The sequence below is a fragment of the Anabrus simplex genome, chromosome 2, assembly GCF_040414725.1.
Source record: "Anabrus simplex isolate iqAnaSimp1 chromosome 2, ASM4041472v1, whole genome shotgun sequence".
Lineage (NCBI taxonomy): Eukaryota > Metazoa > Arthropoda > Insecta > Orthoptera > Tettigoniidae > Anabrus > Anabrus simplex.
In genome coordinates this window covers 215,223,574-215,238,103 of record NC_090266.1, presented here as the reverse complement: position 1 = coordinate 215,238,103, position 14,530 = coordinate 215,223,574, and the positions used below count along the sequence as shown (strand labels likewise).

Genomic DNA, 14,530 nt, shown 5'->3' with positions numbered 1-14,530 from the left:
AGCATAATTGGCAGTCATACAAATTTTAGTGAAAAATGGAAGGCTTTAAGGCAGAAACAGGTTCCAAGGAGGACATTCCAAGAATCATTAATTAACAAGGAGTGTATCTGCGAGGAACTTCAGAAGGCAGAACTGTTCACTCAGCAATATTTAAAGATTGTTGGTTACAAAGATATTGTCCAGATAGAGGAGGTGACTAATAGTAATGAAGTATTGAAGTTTACCTATGATTCAATGACATTTACAATAAGATACAAAAGTTAAAAATTAGAAAAGCGGCTGGAATTGATAAGATTTCTGGGGATATACTAAAGACAATGGGTTGGGATATGGTACCATATTTGAAGTACTTACTTGACTATTGTTTGCATGGAGGAGCTATACCAAATGAATGGAGAGTTGCTATAATAGCCCCTGTGTATAAAGGAAAAGGTGATAGACATACAGCTGAAAATTACAGGCCAGTCAGTTTGACATGCATTGCATGTAAGCTATGGGAAAGCATTTCTTCAGATTATATTAGACATGTTTGAAAAATTAATAACTGGTTCAATAGAAGGCAGTTTGGGTTTAGGAAAGGTATTCCACTGCAGCTTAACTTGTAGGATTCCAGCAAGATACAGTACCATATAGCAGATATCTTGAATTCGGGAGGTCAAATGGACTGCATTGCAGTTGACCTATCTAAGGCATTTGATAGGGTAGATCCTGCGTGACTACTGACGAAAATGAGGGCTATTGGATTAGACAAGAGTGACTGAATGGGTGGCTTTATTTCTAGAAAATAGAACTCAGAGAATTAGTGTAGGTGAATCGTTATCTAATCCTGTAATCATTAAGTGGGGAATTCCTCAAGGCTATTGGACCTTTGTTTTCTTACATATATATATGTAGAGATAAATGATGATATAGATGTTGATTCCCATAGGAAATCTGAAATATTTGTCCCGAATGAGTAAATTTATAATACCAATATAATGGTCCGTTATTGGACATGAGTTAGCTGGAAAATTTATAATGTCCAAGGATGTAAAGGAGAGGGCATATATGTATCTGGTAAGACCCAACTAGAGTATGGTTCCAGTGTATGGGACCCTCACCAGGATTACTTGATTCAAGAACAGGAGAAAATCCAAGGAAAAGCAGCTCGATTTGGTCTGGGTTATTTCCGACAAAAGAGTAGCGTTGCAAAAATGTTCCCAAGTTTGGGATGGGAAGACGTGGGAGACAGGAGACGAGCAGCTCGACTAAATGGTATGTTCTGAGCTGTCAGTGGAAAGGTGGTATGGAATGACATTAGTGGACGAATAAGTTTGAGTGGTGTCTTGAAAAGTAGGAAAGTAGTAATCTCAGCATGGTGAGACAATTATCATTGCAACACCATATTTTTGTATGTAAAAGTCCTGGTTTCATCTTAATGGTCATGTGAACAGTCGTAACTCTCGCTATTGGTGTGCAGAAAATCCTAATGATGTTTATAAAGTCCCTCATTATGATAGGAAGATTGGTGTTTGGTGTGCTGTTAATGCAAGACGAATAATGTGGCCTATTATTATTTTATTTTTATTTTTTTTATTTTTTTTATTTTTTGAGACAATAGTAAATGTAGAGAGGTACCAAGATGGCAGTTTGATACCTTTCTTCCATCAGTTAACGGAAGAAGAAAAATCGTGTGGGTGTTTTCAACAAGATTCAGCCCTGGTTCATACAGCAGAATAGTCCCTTCCTATAATCTCAGAAGTGCTTGCAGACAGAGTGATCAGTGCTGGTCTGTTTTCCCCTCGTTCTCCAGATCTAACAGTGTGTGATGTTTACCTGTAGGGTAAACGTATCAAACAAATCCTCACACATTGGAGGAACTGAAAGAAAATATTATGGATGAATTCAGAAACATTACAATGGCATAATTCACTTGCGTCAGCCAGGATGTGGTTACCAGATACAATTCCTGTATAACCCCTGAAGGATGACACTTCTAACATCATTTATAAAGATTTCATATAAGATTGTATGCACGCTTAAAGAAGGGCGGCCACACACGGCATTAGTTCGGCTGAGACAGCTGCCGTAGCGCAGAGTACAAACACCCTGTGTTCAGTCTTAGTTTATATGAGAGACGCTGTATTTCGTGCTTGTTCTCTACATTTATCACTTCAGGATTTAACTAAACAGCTGTAACTGAGATGGAGTGACTGCATTGTTTAGTTTTTTTTTTTTTCATTTTAATGCATGTCAATTTAGTACTATCGACCAAACAAATGTACTATTATCTTTAACGCCTAGGAGTTATAAAAGTTTTTAAAGATTGAAAATTGTTATCTGGATTCTCTTTTAACATTTGGTAATATTTAGAAAAACTGACAATAAGCTTTAACTTTAGTCAAATAATTGTATAAAGTCATAATATATCGCATAAAATATGCTACCAATTTTAATATAAGGTTTTATGGTGTACACCAAAAAATTTTTAATAGTCATTGTAAGAATATGTTCATTTTTATATATACATATATGTATGTTGTAAGTTATGTTAATATTGTACTTAGGCCTTGTCACTAAGTTTCCTATGGCTGATGATGGCATACAAATAATGCCGAAACCGGTCCCAATGTTTGAAAGGTAATAAATATGTGATGTGTTAATGACCTCACATTGTTTTTGTATTGAAAAGGTGGACATAACTATCCTCAATTTATAGTGCATTGTTTAGGTCAGGTATGTTATCTCTTAAGTGCCTGGATACTTGTCCTGGAACACTCCTAGCACTAAAAGCCATACAACAGTACATTAGTGCCTGGATAGTGCCAGAAGTTCCACGACAAATAAAATAAAAATTAATAACCAGAAAGTTGCCATATTTATACATATCTAAAGGTGTGGAGAGAATGCGCTTTTATTATCATAATGTTTAATTTCATACATTCGTTATCTCAATGTTTTTATTACTGTAACGCATAGTAAACTTATGATTTATTAGGTACGCTGATGAGTAAAACAATCATGATTGGATTGCTTTAAACCTACTTTTCCAAAACTTACCTGTCTTGGCCTGACTTAACAGATATTAAATGGTCACACTGTTAATGATCTCGCCTGCTATATTAATAGCAACATCCATGAATATTTCTTAAATAAAGTAAAGTCCTGTCCTCAACCTGCATTGGTGCAGCTCTTTTCAGGCACATCCCCCAATTTGAAATGGGCTGTATGCACCATTTTACTACATACCAACTTCCTGCCATTCTTAAATCTCTGGCTGTACCGGGATTCGAACTCGGACCCCCAAGAGTGGCAGCTAATTGAGCTAACCATTACGCTGTGGACTAAGGCATTCTTAACTACATATCGCATGACTGATGTGTGATTGCAGTGTGCAGGTCAGACATATGAAACTTTTCACACCTATTTGTGTGACTTCATCGGAGCTGCAGTATGCTACGGAGTTGGACATTTCTTAACTACGAAACACAGACCTGTCACATGACTTTGCTGCATGCTTGCATTGTGTAGGTTGGACGGACGAAACTATACCCTTTTTTGTGTTATGTTGTTGAAGCTGCAGTATGGCCTGTACCCACTATGAAGTGAAATCATTGTTCTTTTCTGACTAATTATATTGTGTGCATCTTATATACAACCTTTATTTTTTTCATTTTCTTTGTCTCGAAAAGTTGGTTGCGGGGTCTAACGCACAAGGAAATACAGTATTTAATGGAACTTAAAAGGTGCACGTTTATGTGTGATCATAAAATGAAATAAAGCTCTTGCCGAAGAGAAGAGTAAATCCAGAAACATCACTTATACTAAAACCAAATAGTACCCTCTTTTTTTTTTTTTTTTTTTTTTTTTTGACAACTTGCTTTACGGTGCACTGACACAGATAGGTCTTATGGTGACGATAAGATAGTACTTAAAGCACATAAAATTTCAAAATTTTAATAACGGTATAGAATATTTATTATTAAAGATGACACTGAGAATTTAATATTAATACTATTGTAACTCGGAAATATTATTGGTGTCTCCTGACACCTGTATTGTCTTCAGACTCTAATGGTACTTTTCTCTATGCATGATCGCGAACATGTTTATGGTTGCAGGAAGAGTTCATTTTCTCACCACTAACGTGCTGTCATAGACTTTGCAATTAAGAAGCCTCTCTCTAAGGATGCTTTTAGTGCTTTCTTAGGAACTTAGCTTAAGCATGTTTTTTTTTTTTTTTTTTATTTGACATTTACTTTCAGTTGTTGCTTGTAACTCTTAAAAATGTCAGTAGGTTTACTCACATGTTGTGGATGTGTCAGGCAGTGTCTTTAGTTTTACAGTTTTCAAACTATCATTGGCTAAATTATTCAAGTTAAGAACACACTGTGTGACCATTCCTGGTTAATCACAAGAATGTCTGTGAAACCTAGTTTTAAATAATCGTCTTTATATTTGCATACTTGTGCTTTTGTCGAATGATTAACCTTACCGCCAAGAACTGAATTAGATGTGGAAGGTGAACATACAACTAAATTCTCAGTGTTTTCTTTATTCAGTATTTTCGTATTTTCTCTATGAAACACAGGATCTCTTTTTTTTTTTTGTCCACCGAAAATCAGCACTTGTTCATGATTGATGATACATTTACCACTAAAAGAAAAAAGTTAACTACTGCTACTCAGAATGCGCAGAAATCCATCTGTACAGTAGTGTGTGATGTTAACTCATAGGCTTTGTACTGATTGCAAATGAGTTTCGGGCAGAGAGAAGAATCTAGCATAGGGAGGTTGTGGCAGTAACATTGTCAAGTGGCTTACTGTCATTAAGCAAAATGGGCAGAAGTTAGCACCATGGGCGCTGAGGTATTTGCTGTAGTCAAGGACGTGTGACGGCACCTATCTCTGAACTCGTGCTGGCAGGTCAGCACTTGCAAAATTCTGAGCAGGGTAGTGTGTTTATGTGAAAGTTTATTAGCTCTGTATAGAAGATCTTCTTGCCTGACTTACTTTACTGAGAATCTTAGGATAGCAATATTAATTGTTCAAAAATTAAATGAAATTTGTATCATCATATGAACTTCCAATCTTAGATGCATACCCCCTCAATTACTCTCTTCACTCCCAGTTTATGGACTACTACCCTAGAGCAACAATGGAATGGAAGATGATTGGAACCAGACCAAGAGGGAAAATGTTATTTAAATAAATAAATTTAAAAAATATTATTTTAATAGTGGAACATTTGACCATACCTTTTTGATTAAGTATATGTACGACAATACAGGCTTTATAATTAAATTTATTGTATGCAAAAACCAAACAAGTGGTGGGTAGCCAAAGTAGAGGAAGCAGTAGAAAGTAGAGGTGTAAATTTACCAGATTGTTCAGAAAAGAATGGTGGGAGAACTGGCAGAGTTGGTGGTCACTGGCTTATTACCTCATGTGGCAGGGAGCCAGTTACAGGGTGAGAAGAAGAAGAAGAAGAAGAAGAAGAAGAAGAAGAAGAAGAAGAAGAAGAAGAAGAAGAAGAAGAAGAAGAAGACTGTGCAGGCCTTGTTAAATGCTATGCATTCCCACCCAGTAAATGCAAACATACCTGCATTACGCACAGCCAGTGGCAATTCCTGGAAAAGTATGACATCACATCGATTCCCAAGCCTCGCAGACCTTGTGGCACATTGAGTAGCCCTTGTTACTTAGGTGAAGGGAAAAATTATACAAGAGTGTGAAAGTTCAGTTTACAAAACCGTTATTTGTGTCACCCAAGGTGTTGTTACAGGTAGTGACTCCTCTATCTTAATATAATATGAGGGTTGGGGTATAAGTCGAGAAGGATGACATTATTGAGAAGATCCGAGTGTTTGTCCTTAGTGGACGGTGAGAGTTAGCTGTGCGGTTAGGGGCGCGCATCTGTGAGCTTGCATCCGGGAGATAGTGGGTTCGAACCCCACTTTCGGCAGACCTGAAGATGATATCCCATGGTTTCCCATTTTCATGCCAGGCAAATGCTGGGGCTGTACCTTAATTAAGGCCATGGCCACTTCTTTCTTACACCTAGCCCTTTCCTATCCCATCGTCGCCATAAGACCTGTCTGTGTTGATGCGACGTAAAGAGAGTTGTAAAAAAAATATATCCTTATTGGCACAACTTAACTGTCTCAGCAGGAAGGTTCTCTAGCATATTGCTGTCTCCATTATGCCATGTGGAACAAAGTGACACACAATCACGGCTCTGATGTCGAAAGCCACAATAACCGTTGGCTTTAGTAAGAAAAAGGGTTTTTCAGTATTTTCCCTCTTCGTAGTAATCCTGCATGTTGCCATTCTACAGACTGGTGTTTGAGCTTTGATTCATATGCCTTGAATCTAAACTCATCCACGGTCACTATATTTCTTCAGCATTTGCTGGCCTTACCACCGGTAGTATACCAAGTGGTCAGAGCATATTGCATACAGTGTCCACTTTTGCACATCAGTGATTGCACTTAACATCCACCACAATGCAATTTTTGCACAGATGAAGATCTTCTGGTAAAATTCTGTGGATGGTTTGTTTTTCAGCACGCGTTTCGGCCTGTATTCAAGCAGTGTCCATCTTCTGTCCACATCCAAGCACTGGCTACTTACTGTAGGTGATACATTAGTCTGGACACTAACAGGTCTTCCAGATATTTGCGTGTCACTGCTTATTCCACATCCATGCTCAAATGCTGTTGCCTATCTTGCAATAATTTGGTATGGAAGGGCATTATTCCCCACAGCTTCCACAAGCCCTCTTTGGCATTGCGACCCTGGCAAATGGCCAGCTTGATGTATGCATGCTGTTCTTGCATAGTCTTGTCCATTCTGCATGGAGCCTGACTCACTACCGCAGTCCCATCACTCTGTGCGTGGTACCTGTCCAGCACCCTGCCGTCTCATGCTGTGTCCATGTACTATTAATAGAGGCGCCTGATTTTCACAATAGAGATAATAATAGGTAACACGGGATAATCATTTGAATGAATATGTTGCAGAAGAAAACTCGCTGTTTTGACTAACAGTCCAATAAACAAACAGAAGAAAAAATGAAGAAATGAAGGAAGATAGCACATATCAACGTTCCAGTTCCACACAGTGTAGGCTTCCCTTCATTATTCTCTCCCTTCTCTTGGTCGCACGTGATCCCGCTTATCAGTCTGTATCCTTCGGCCGACGCAGCAGGTCCACTTCATGATATATAACAGCTGCCTCACATGAATGTAAGCTTTTGCTCACTGTATGCCTGTGTTTTATTAAGTAAAGTTTCAGTAGGATTATTTTCATCACTCCTTTCTGTAGACACTGAAGAAACACAGCCTGGCAGACCAAAAAAGTAAATCTTTGGCAGTTATAACGTTAAAGAATATGCCTTGTCACTACAGACATACACATGTTAGATGATTTATCCTTGAAATGCTCCATTCAACAAGGATTTTATGCACTAAAGGGGGAGTGTAAATCACAAATGATTCTATGCACAAATGGATTTACTTGAAATATTGTTGTAGAGTATTAATATGACAACTGTTTAAGGACAAGCAAGAATGTAAAGCTTAGGCTCCAACCTTTGTTTTCAGTTTAAGTAGAAGTAATAATTTTATAGTGATGGTTTTTAGACATGCTAAGTGAGTTTTATATTTGTGGCTGATGAAGGGAATGGTAGCGTTCCCAAAACATGTACCGCATATACACTCAGCACAAAAATTAGGGAAACAAATGTTTGACATGTAAAAGTTTGTCATGGAGCATGAAACATGTACAGGTTTACAAATTGCTACACAACATATTAGTGCAGTCATGGTGGTTTGATTGTGAAGAGGTTACCCTGTTTAACATAAACATGCTTCCAGTGCTGTTGGGTCTCAATATAAGGTAGTCTGCAGTACACGAACCACTCTCGCCTCACTATTGGTGATGGTGATACGCATTATTCAAGTATGAGACTGTTAGCATGGGGCATCTAAGTGAAGCGGAAGTGTCAAGAGCTGTTGCCCTACGTCAAGAAGTGAGAACAATGCGGTATGTGACTTACGACCTTGAAATGTCTCCATCTGTTGTGCACAGGCTCTGGCATTGTTATGCAGAGACAGGAGGGTATGTTAGACACCGTGGACAAGGCCGCAAATGGGAAAGTACTGCTCAACAAGGCAGATTTCTACTTTTTTCAGCACTATGCCGGCCCTTCAGTAGTGCCCTGGAACTGTGAAGTGACCTTACAAGAGCCTCTGGCATTCAGCTGTGTGTTCAGACCATACGCAGTCGATTAAGAGAGCATAACATACGTTCTAGATAACCTGCTTGTGTAACCCCCCTCACTAGGGAACACCATAGGGCTCATCTTGCATTTGCCAGAGAACATCATCACTGGCAACTGAAACACTGGCATCAGGTAATGTTTACATACGAGTCCAGGTTTACCTTACATGAACCGGATGGCCGTCAACAAGTGTGGAGACGACGAGGACAGTGACTTGTTGAAGATCTTATGTAGGAAGTGGACAGACATAGTGGTGGATTGGTCATGGTGTGGAGAGGGATCATGACTGATAATCGTATGGATCTTGTGGTAGTACCTGGCCATCTGAATGCTGCGGTATAAATCAGGGACATCGTGAACGACCATATTACTCCTGCTGCTCATGGTGTACGGCCTGATTTCTTGCTGATGCATGTTAATTCAACAGCCCATACTGCACGAGACACCAGAGAACATCAACAATTGCACATCTCTGTGATGGAGTGGCCTGCAAGGAGCCCGACCTAAATCCACTGGAGAACTTACGGGATGTATTGCAGAGATGCCATTCCACAGTCAGTCATCCAACGTTATATACGCAGCATGCCACGGATGTGTGCAGCTGTAATTGAAGCTAGGGGAGGTGCAACGCGGTATTAGACAACTGTCGCTCAGGTATGCAGAGTGTTCAGCAAAAACTTTACATTGTGATTGTGGTAGTTCATCTGTTATGTTTGCAAATTTTGGTGAGTGGCTAAATGCAATGGTGATGGTTCTGTTGTTGTTAATTAAATAAAGCATGCAGTTCCTTCGCCAACATGTGTTTCTTTTCACGAATCCATATGTCGAGATTCTACACAGCATTAAAAACCTGTTCCCCTAATTTTTGTGCTGAGTGTAATTGTGTAAATAATAAGTGTGAGTTTATACTGGTAAGTATTGACAAGGCATGAAATCGTGATTTTTCTTTCCAAATTTGATGACATTATGTGGAATCACTCTTTGATCCAAAAAGCATAATCAGAGTTTATTATTTAGAATATGATGAAGTCTTTCAGCTAATAAAGCAAATTCTCATCCTATGAGAACTTTCAACATGAGAATATCTTGAACCATACACAGAGTTTAATTGGTAATGTTGATAGTGAGGTGTCATTTTCAACGTATTGTAATATGTCTGACAGGAGAACAGCTCTGACTCCCAATAATATGGAACTTATGATATATCTGTCTTTTTCAGACTGATGTGTAAATTATGTGCGTAGGCTAGGTAATAGTTGTTGAAGTGGCAGGATTTAAATTTTTCCAAACATGCATGCTTCGATATAGGTAATACATGTTTTCAGCAGAAGCATAACACTTATGTTTCTTGTACACATGTAAGAATAGAAGATGCTACTGCAAATATGCTATCAACTGTCTTTTGGTTTATCTTTTATTGCTGAAAAGTGGAAATACAATTTAGCAGAATTGACAAAATTATCAAAAAATACCAAAATTACTCTCTTAAAAATTACAAAATTAGGCAAAACCTTTCACCACAAAGCGATTCTCTAACTTGGACACAAAGAAAAATAAAACAACTAGTTCAGGGCCATCCCTAATCATCCCACCAAATTCACTGATTCTACTTATGGGTCCGATCCATATGCAAATGGACCGGTACAGAAACAGTCATCCCAACAATTAGCCATGGAGCTAAATCACATTAATCAACGCAGGATAAAAATCATGACACAAACACACAAACACCGGACAATGAAATACACAGATAAAATATACACACACAGAGAACCTGCAACGTAAAAACACATAAATATGTACACTTCATGATAGAGTTATTGGGATATAATTCCGATAAATGTAGGCATTGTGGAGTTGCATCTTAAACAAGGCACAACACAGCAGCCCCCCCCCCCCCCTCTCTCTCTCTCTCTCTCTCTCTCTCTCTCTCTCTAGGACAATAAGCTGTGACACAAAAACATCTAATTGACTGGCAAGAAAGGAATGCAGGGTTCATGGAAGTTAGCGGTCTCGCCTCGTAAATACTTTCACTTCAAGGGCTTACAGCCTGTCAGCTGTCTCTAGCTACCTGCGCTGGGGAGCTCACACAATTGTCGGGTCTAAGCCAATATTCCATCTCTAACATGAGTCACAAAACATTTCTTTCAAATAACAGCGCACAGCCACTGCTTTCATTAAGCACATACACATGCTGGCTACATCACACACATCAATTTGCTCCCAGCAAAAAAAATTACAGCTTCATGCATATCTCAAATACATACGGCCTCATTAGCCATTCATGGGCAATTTTGGCCTCTCAACTAACATCACCTTGGTTCGACCCTTTACGTTCCAGAACTTGCCCTCCCTGCATATTTAAAGATCCTAATTTATTCAGCGTCAAATACAGCTCTATGAACATTAGAATAAGAATTTACACCACCTTTCCAATACTTATCTTTCCATATATTTAGGATATAAACATTACAACTGGTGTTGTAAGTTGGGACATGTTTCTCTTAACTGTCGTAAGCATCATCAGCCAAAAATAAATCTTAGCCTAAAGTTAGGTCACGGCCCCGAACCTAGTATCCTTAAAATATATGGTACCCTAAGATTCAACATTTACAATTATAGAAAATCAAATAGGCTTAATCTAGTGTGAAAACATGTAAGAATGTTCATCATGGCTAAGATCAAAAACACCGAATCGTGTTGACAGACGTTAATAACATAAAGTACAACATAGAGCTGGTAGTGAAGTAATTAAAATTATTGCTATCAGTCAGTCAATAAGAATGTTCATACATAAAAATGATTATTATATTCTTTGGAATGAAGAAGGTAATTAGAAATGTTAACTAATTAATTCCCATTCTTGCTAGATACGTGAGTCGGTTACGAGAAATCGCATATTGTAGTTGACTTGGAGTAGTAACACTTCAAACAGGATTGATCACGCCTGAAGCTGCTTATAGGTAGAGGCCAATATCCAGTTCCTTTAAAATAATGGTTAAAGCCGAAAACAGGTGTCTTCATTTTTACTGGGAGTTCAAGATCATTGCCTATATGGAGAAAATGAGACGCAATGTGCGTGAAGTGAACAAATGTTTTCACACCAGTTTTATGTAGGAACATTCTTTTTGACTGACTGGTAGCAATGATATCCTATATGATTTTAATTACTTCACTACCAGCTCTGTGTTATACTTTGTTTTTAACCTCTGCCAACACGATTTGGTGTTTTTCTCTTAGCCATGATGAACATTCTTACATGTTTCCACACTAGTTTTAAGCCTCTTTGATTTTCTATAATTGTAAATGTCGAATCTTAAAGTACCATATGTTTTAAGGACACTAGGTTCGGGGCCCTGACCTAACTTTGGGCTAAGATTTATTTTCGGCTGATGATGCTTACGACAGTTAAGCGAAACATGTCCCAACTTACAACACTAGTTGTAATGTTTGTATCCTAAATATATGGAAAGATAAGTATTGGAAAGGTGATGTAAATTATTATTATTCTAATGTTCATATTCTGATGTGCAATACAGTCTACACTGAGATTAATTACTTGTAAATACAGTTCTACCGCACATCTTGTTACAGTATCTGAAAGTTCATGCTTCATGCATAGAAGATACATCCTGCTCTGCTGATGTTAATAATAACTCTGACCCAAAGCGACGCTGAGGGCGTACAGCCTATTTAATGTATAAGGTCTCTATCCAAATATCTCTATCAAATCAAAATGAACACACAACAAAGAAAAAGAGAAAAAGAAAAATGCAAATTATCACAAATGAAAAACACACCTTATCCTATCTTGTCCCTTCAATCCCATCTACCTAAATTATATGCACTTGTAACGGGCTAGAGCATGCATTAGCCCTGAGCACATGTACGTTAATAAAACAAAACAAAGCAAGAGCCACACTGGCTCACATTTAACTGAAGATATTCTACTTGAAAAAATAATCTGACTAGTGTATTATTTCTACGTTCAGCATGCTAAAATGGATATAGAAAACTTAGCTTTCGTCGATACCTGCCATCAGCGATGTTCACATGACCGCTATTGTCATGATGGCGATCTCCAGGGGTTGAACGGTCATCCTGTCGACTCCAGGTACTACCATTGCTGTTGTTTTGATACTGGAACCTCCTGCAATTTAGTTGAGTTAGAACATGTCTGCTTCACCGCTTAGTTGTGCTTTTGCACAGGATTCTACTCTTAATGCTTGGCTGCCATTGGCTGCAGCCTGTGGACAAATATTAGTTTGATCTGTACACCATTAATTTAAGGGATCTTAAAGCCCGGGCTGAATCTGTTCTTAGTGGCACTTTCAATCACGGAATGCACACGTAATCTCGCGATCTGCAAACACGACCTGAATGTTTATTGCTAATAACAGAATTTAGACTCGCGTGAGTCCACCCGCAGATATCGAGTACAAGTCTCACTGTTTAACGTTTAGCAGTGTTTAAAATTTATGCCAGCCCGCACTTTGGAATCATCTCAATTAAGAAAGTCAAGATAGAGATAACTATCTTTTAAATACTTGTAGCCACAAAGCTTGCACTACGCACATAAGTATGCGGCTGAATTAATGACCCAAAGAAAGAGCTCGCTTCTAGCGTACGGCTGAGTTCAAAAACACATTAACTGAGATCGAGTAACATGCGACTGACAAACGTTTCACAAATGCATCAGAACTACTGAGAACCAAATGAGAGCGGTTCCCCTTCCACTGGACCTTTTAAAGCCTCACAGTAACGCTGTTGCGACGGGGGTTCCCCATCAAACACTAGCATTTCTCTTCCAACTGCCAAGCAAGTTCAAACGGCTTTCTGTTTAAATGCATATTATAATCAGTAGAATACAACTAGTCATTATTATCATACTCAGGTAGATAGTAATTCTGTACTCAATTATTCAACAAGTCAAAACTGTGGAATTATAGCTCGGTGACGGATTTCTTATCTTATATTCAAATGATCCCACGACTGGGTAGACGAAGTTGGTCAGCCTGATTTTGCTGTTTGGTGGATCCCAATGTTCAAATATCCTCCCCTCCAGTCTGTGGTCATTTAAATTTGAATTCGAGAACACAGGTCTACGTGACAACTTCTCAGCCAACGGCTCCTTTCAAACTTGAAATATCCGTTTCTACTGGATCGATACTAGCTAGGGCGTGGCCGTTGACATTCCGGCCTTTGTCTCCTTCCATGGAATGATGCTTTAAATAAAATATTTCCACAGTGCTATACATAATTAAGTGGAGCATATGATGATATGGTTCAATATGACCATTGAATGGTAGCACCGTGAATATGTGAGGGGAAGGAACAGTTGCCATGACTTATGCCCCAACCCTTGTATTTATATAGTAGTGACTGACTGTTGTGCTCCTTGGTTGAATAGTCAGTGGAGCAGGCTTCAGTTCAGAAGACCCTGCATTCAATTCCCGACCTGGAATTTCAGCTGCATTTCGTTAATTCCTCAGGCTCGGGGTCTGGGTATTTGTGTTTATTATTATTATACGCACCTCTTCATTTACTCGCACCACATCACACAACCAAACGCCATGGAAACACGCAGAATTATAATGTGTAGGTCAGCATTCCAACTTGCTTACTGTATATTCTATTGGTATGGAAAGGCTTATATTTATTCATGTGTGCAATGATTGCTGTTCCCTCCATCATTTCCGTTTAAAGATAGGGTACAAAGGATTCTCTATATTACTAGAATGTGTCTTAATTCATATTCATATTTAATATTCATAATGACTTACATTGGGAGTATATATTTTAACACATTTGAATAGTTTATGATAATAGTATTTGGTTGAAATAATGGAAAATGTTAGCATGGTCTGATAATCAGGACATTTAAGTCTGCTAAATGTGTTTGTTATGCTTGAGTTTTATGTGTAAACATTCCTTCTGTTTACAATTTATAACCACCACTTTCAGTGGGTCATGTATCTTTTTCCTTCATTCAGTAGTTTGTTTTCCCTTTTAGCATACAATTTATTTATTTTTTAAATATTTTTTCCCACTGTGAAGATTTTTAATTGTGAACATGAATTCTCATTTGCAGCGTGCCGGTCAGACAGTATCAAAAGTTGCAGGAGGCATTATTGTTATCTGTGCTCTCTTCTTGGGTATAAGCTTAATTATAGCAATTGTTGAAGTAATCACTTGGCTTACATTTCTTTACTTTTGTTCTTACGTGAAACTTGCTACCACTCTCATCAAGTATGTTCCGCAGGTAAGA

The 14,530-nt window shown here is 38.3% G+C and overlaps 1 protein-coding gene across 7 annotated transcripts in view; it reads left to right on the top strand.

Moving 5' to 3' along the window:
* Ctns (Cystinosin) overlaps positions 1–14,530 on the top strand; it is a 636,400-nt gene that overhangs the window by 347,605 nt on the left and 274,265 nt on the right. For all 7 annotated transcript variants that reach the window (XR_010859250.2, XR_010859248.2, XR_010859246.2 and 4 more), the window contains exon 8: positions 14,354–14,524. Coding sequence is in view for 2 of the 7 variants with exons in the window: in XM_067140511.2 (XP_066996612.2) it covers positions 14,354–14,524 (171 nt within the window). In the remaining 5 variants the exon portion in view is untranslated. The remainder of the gene's footprint in view (positions 1–14,353; positions 14,525–14,530) is intronic.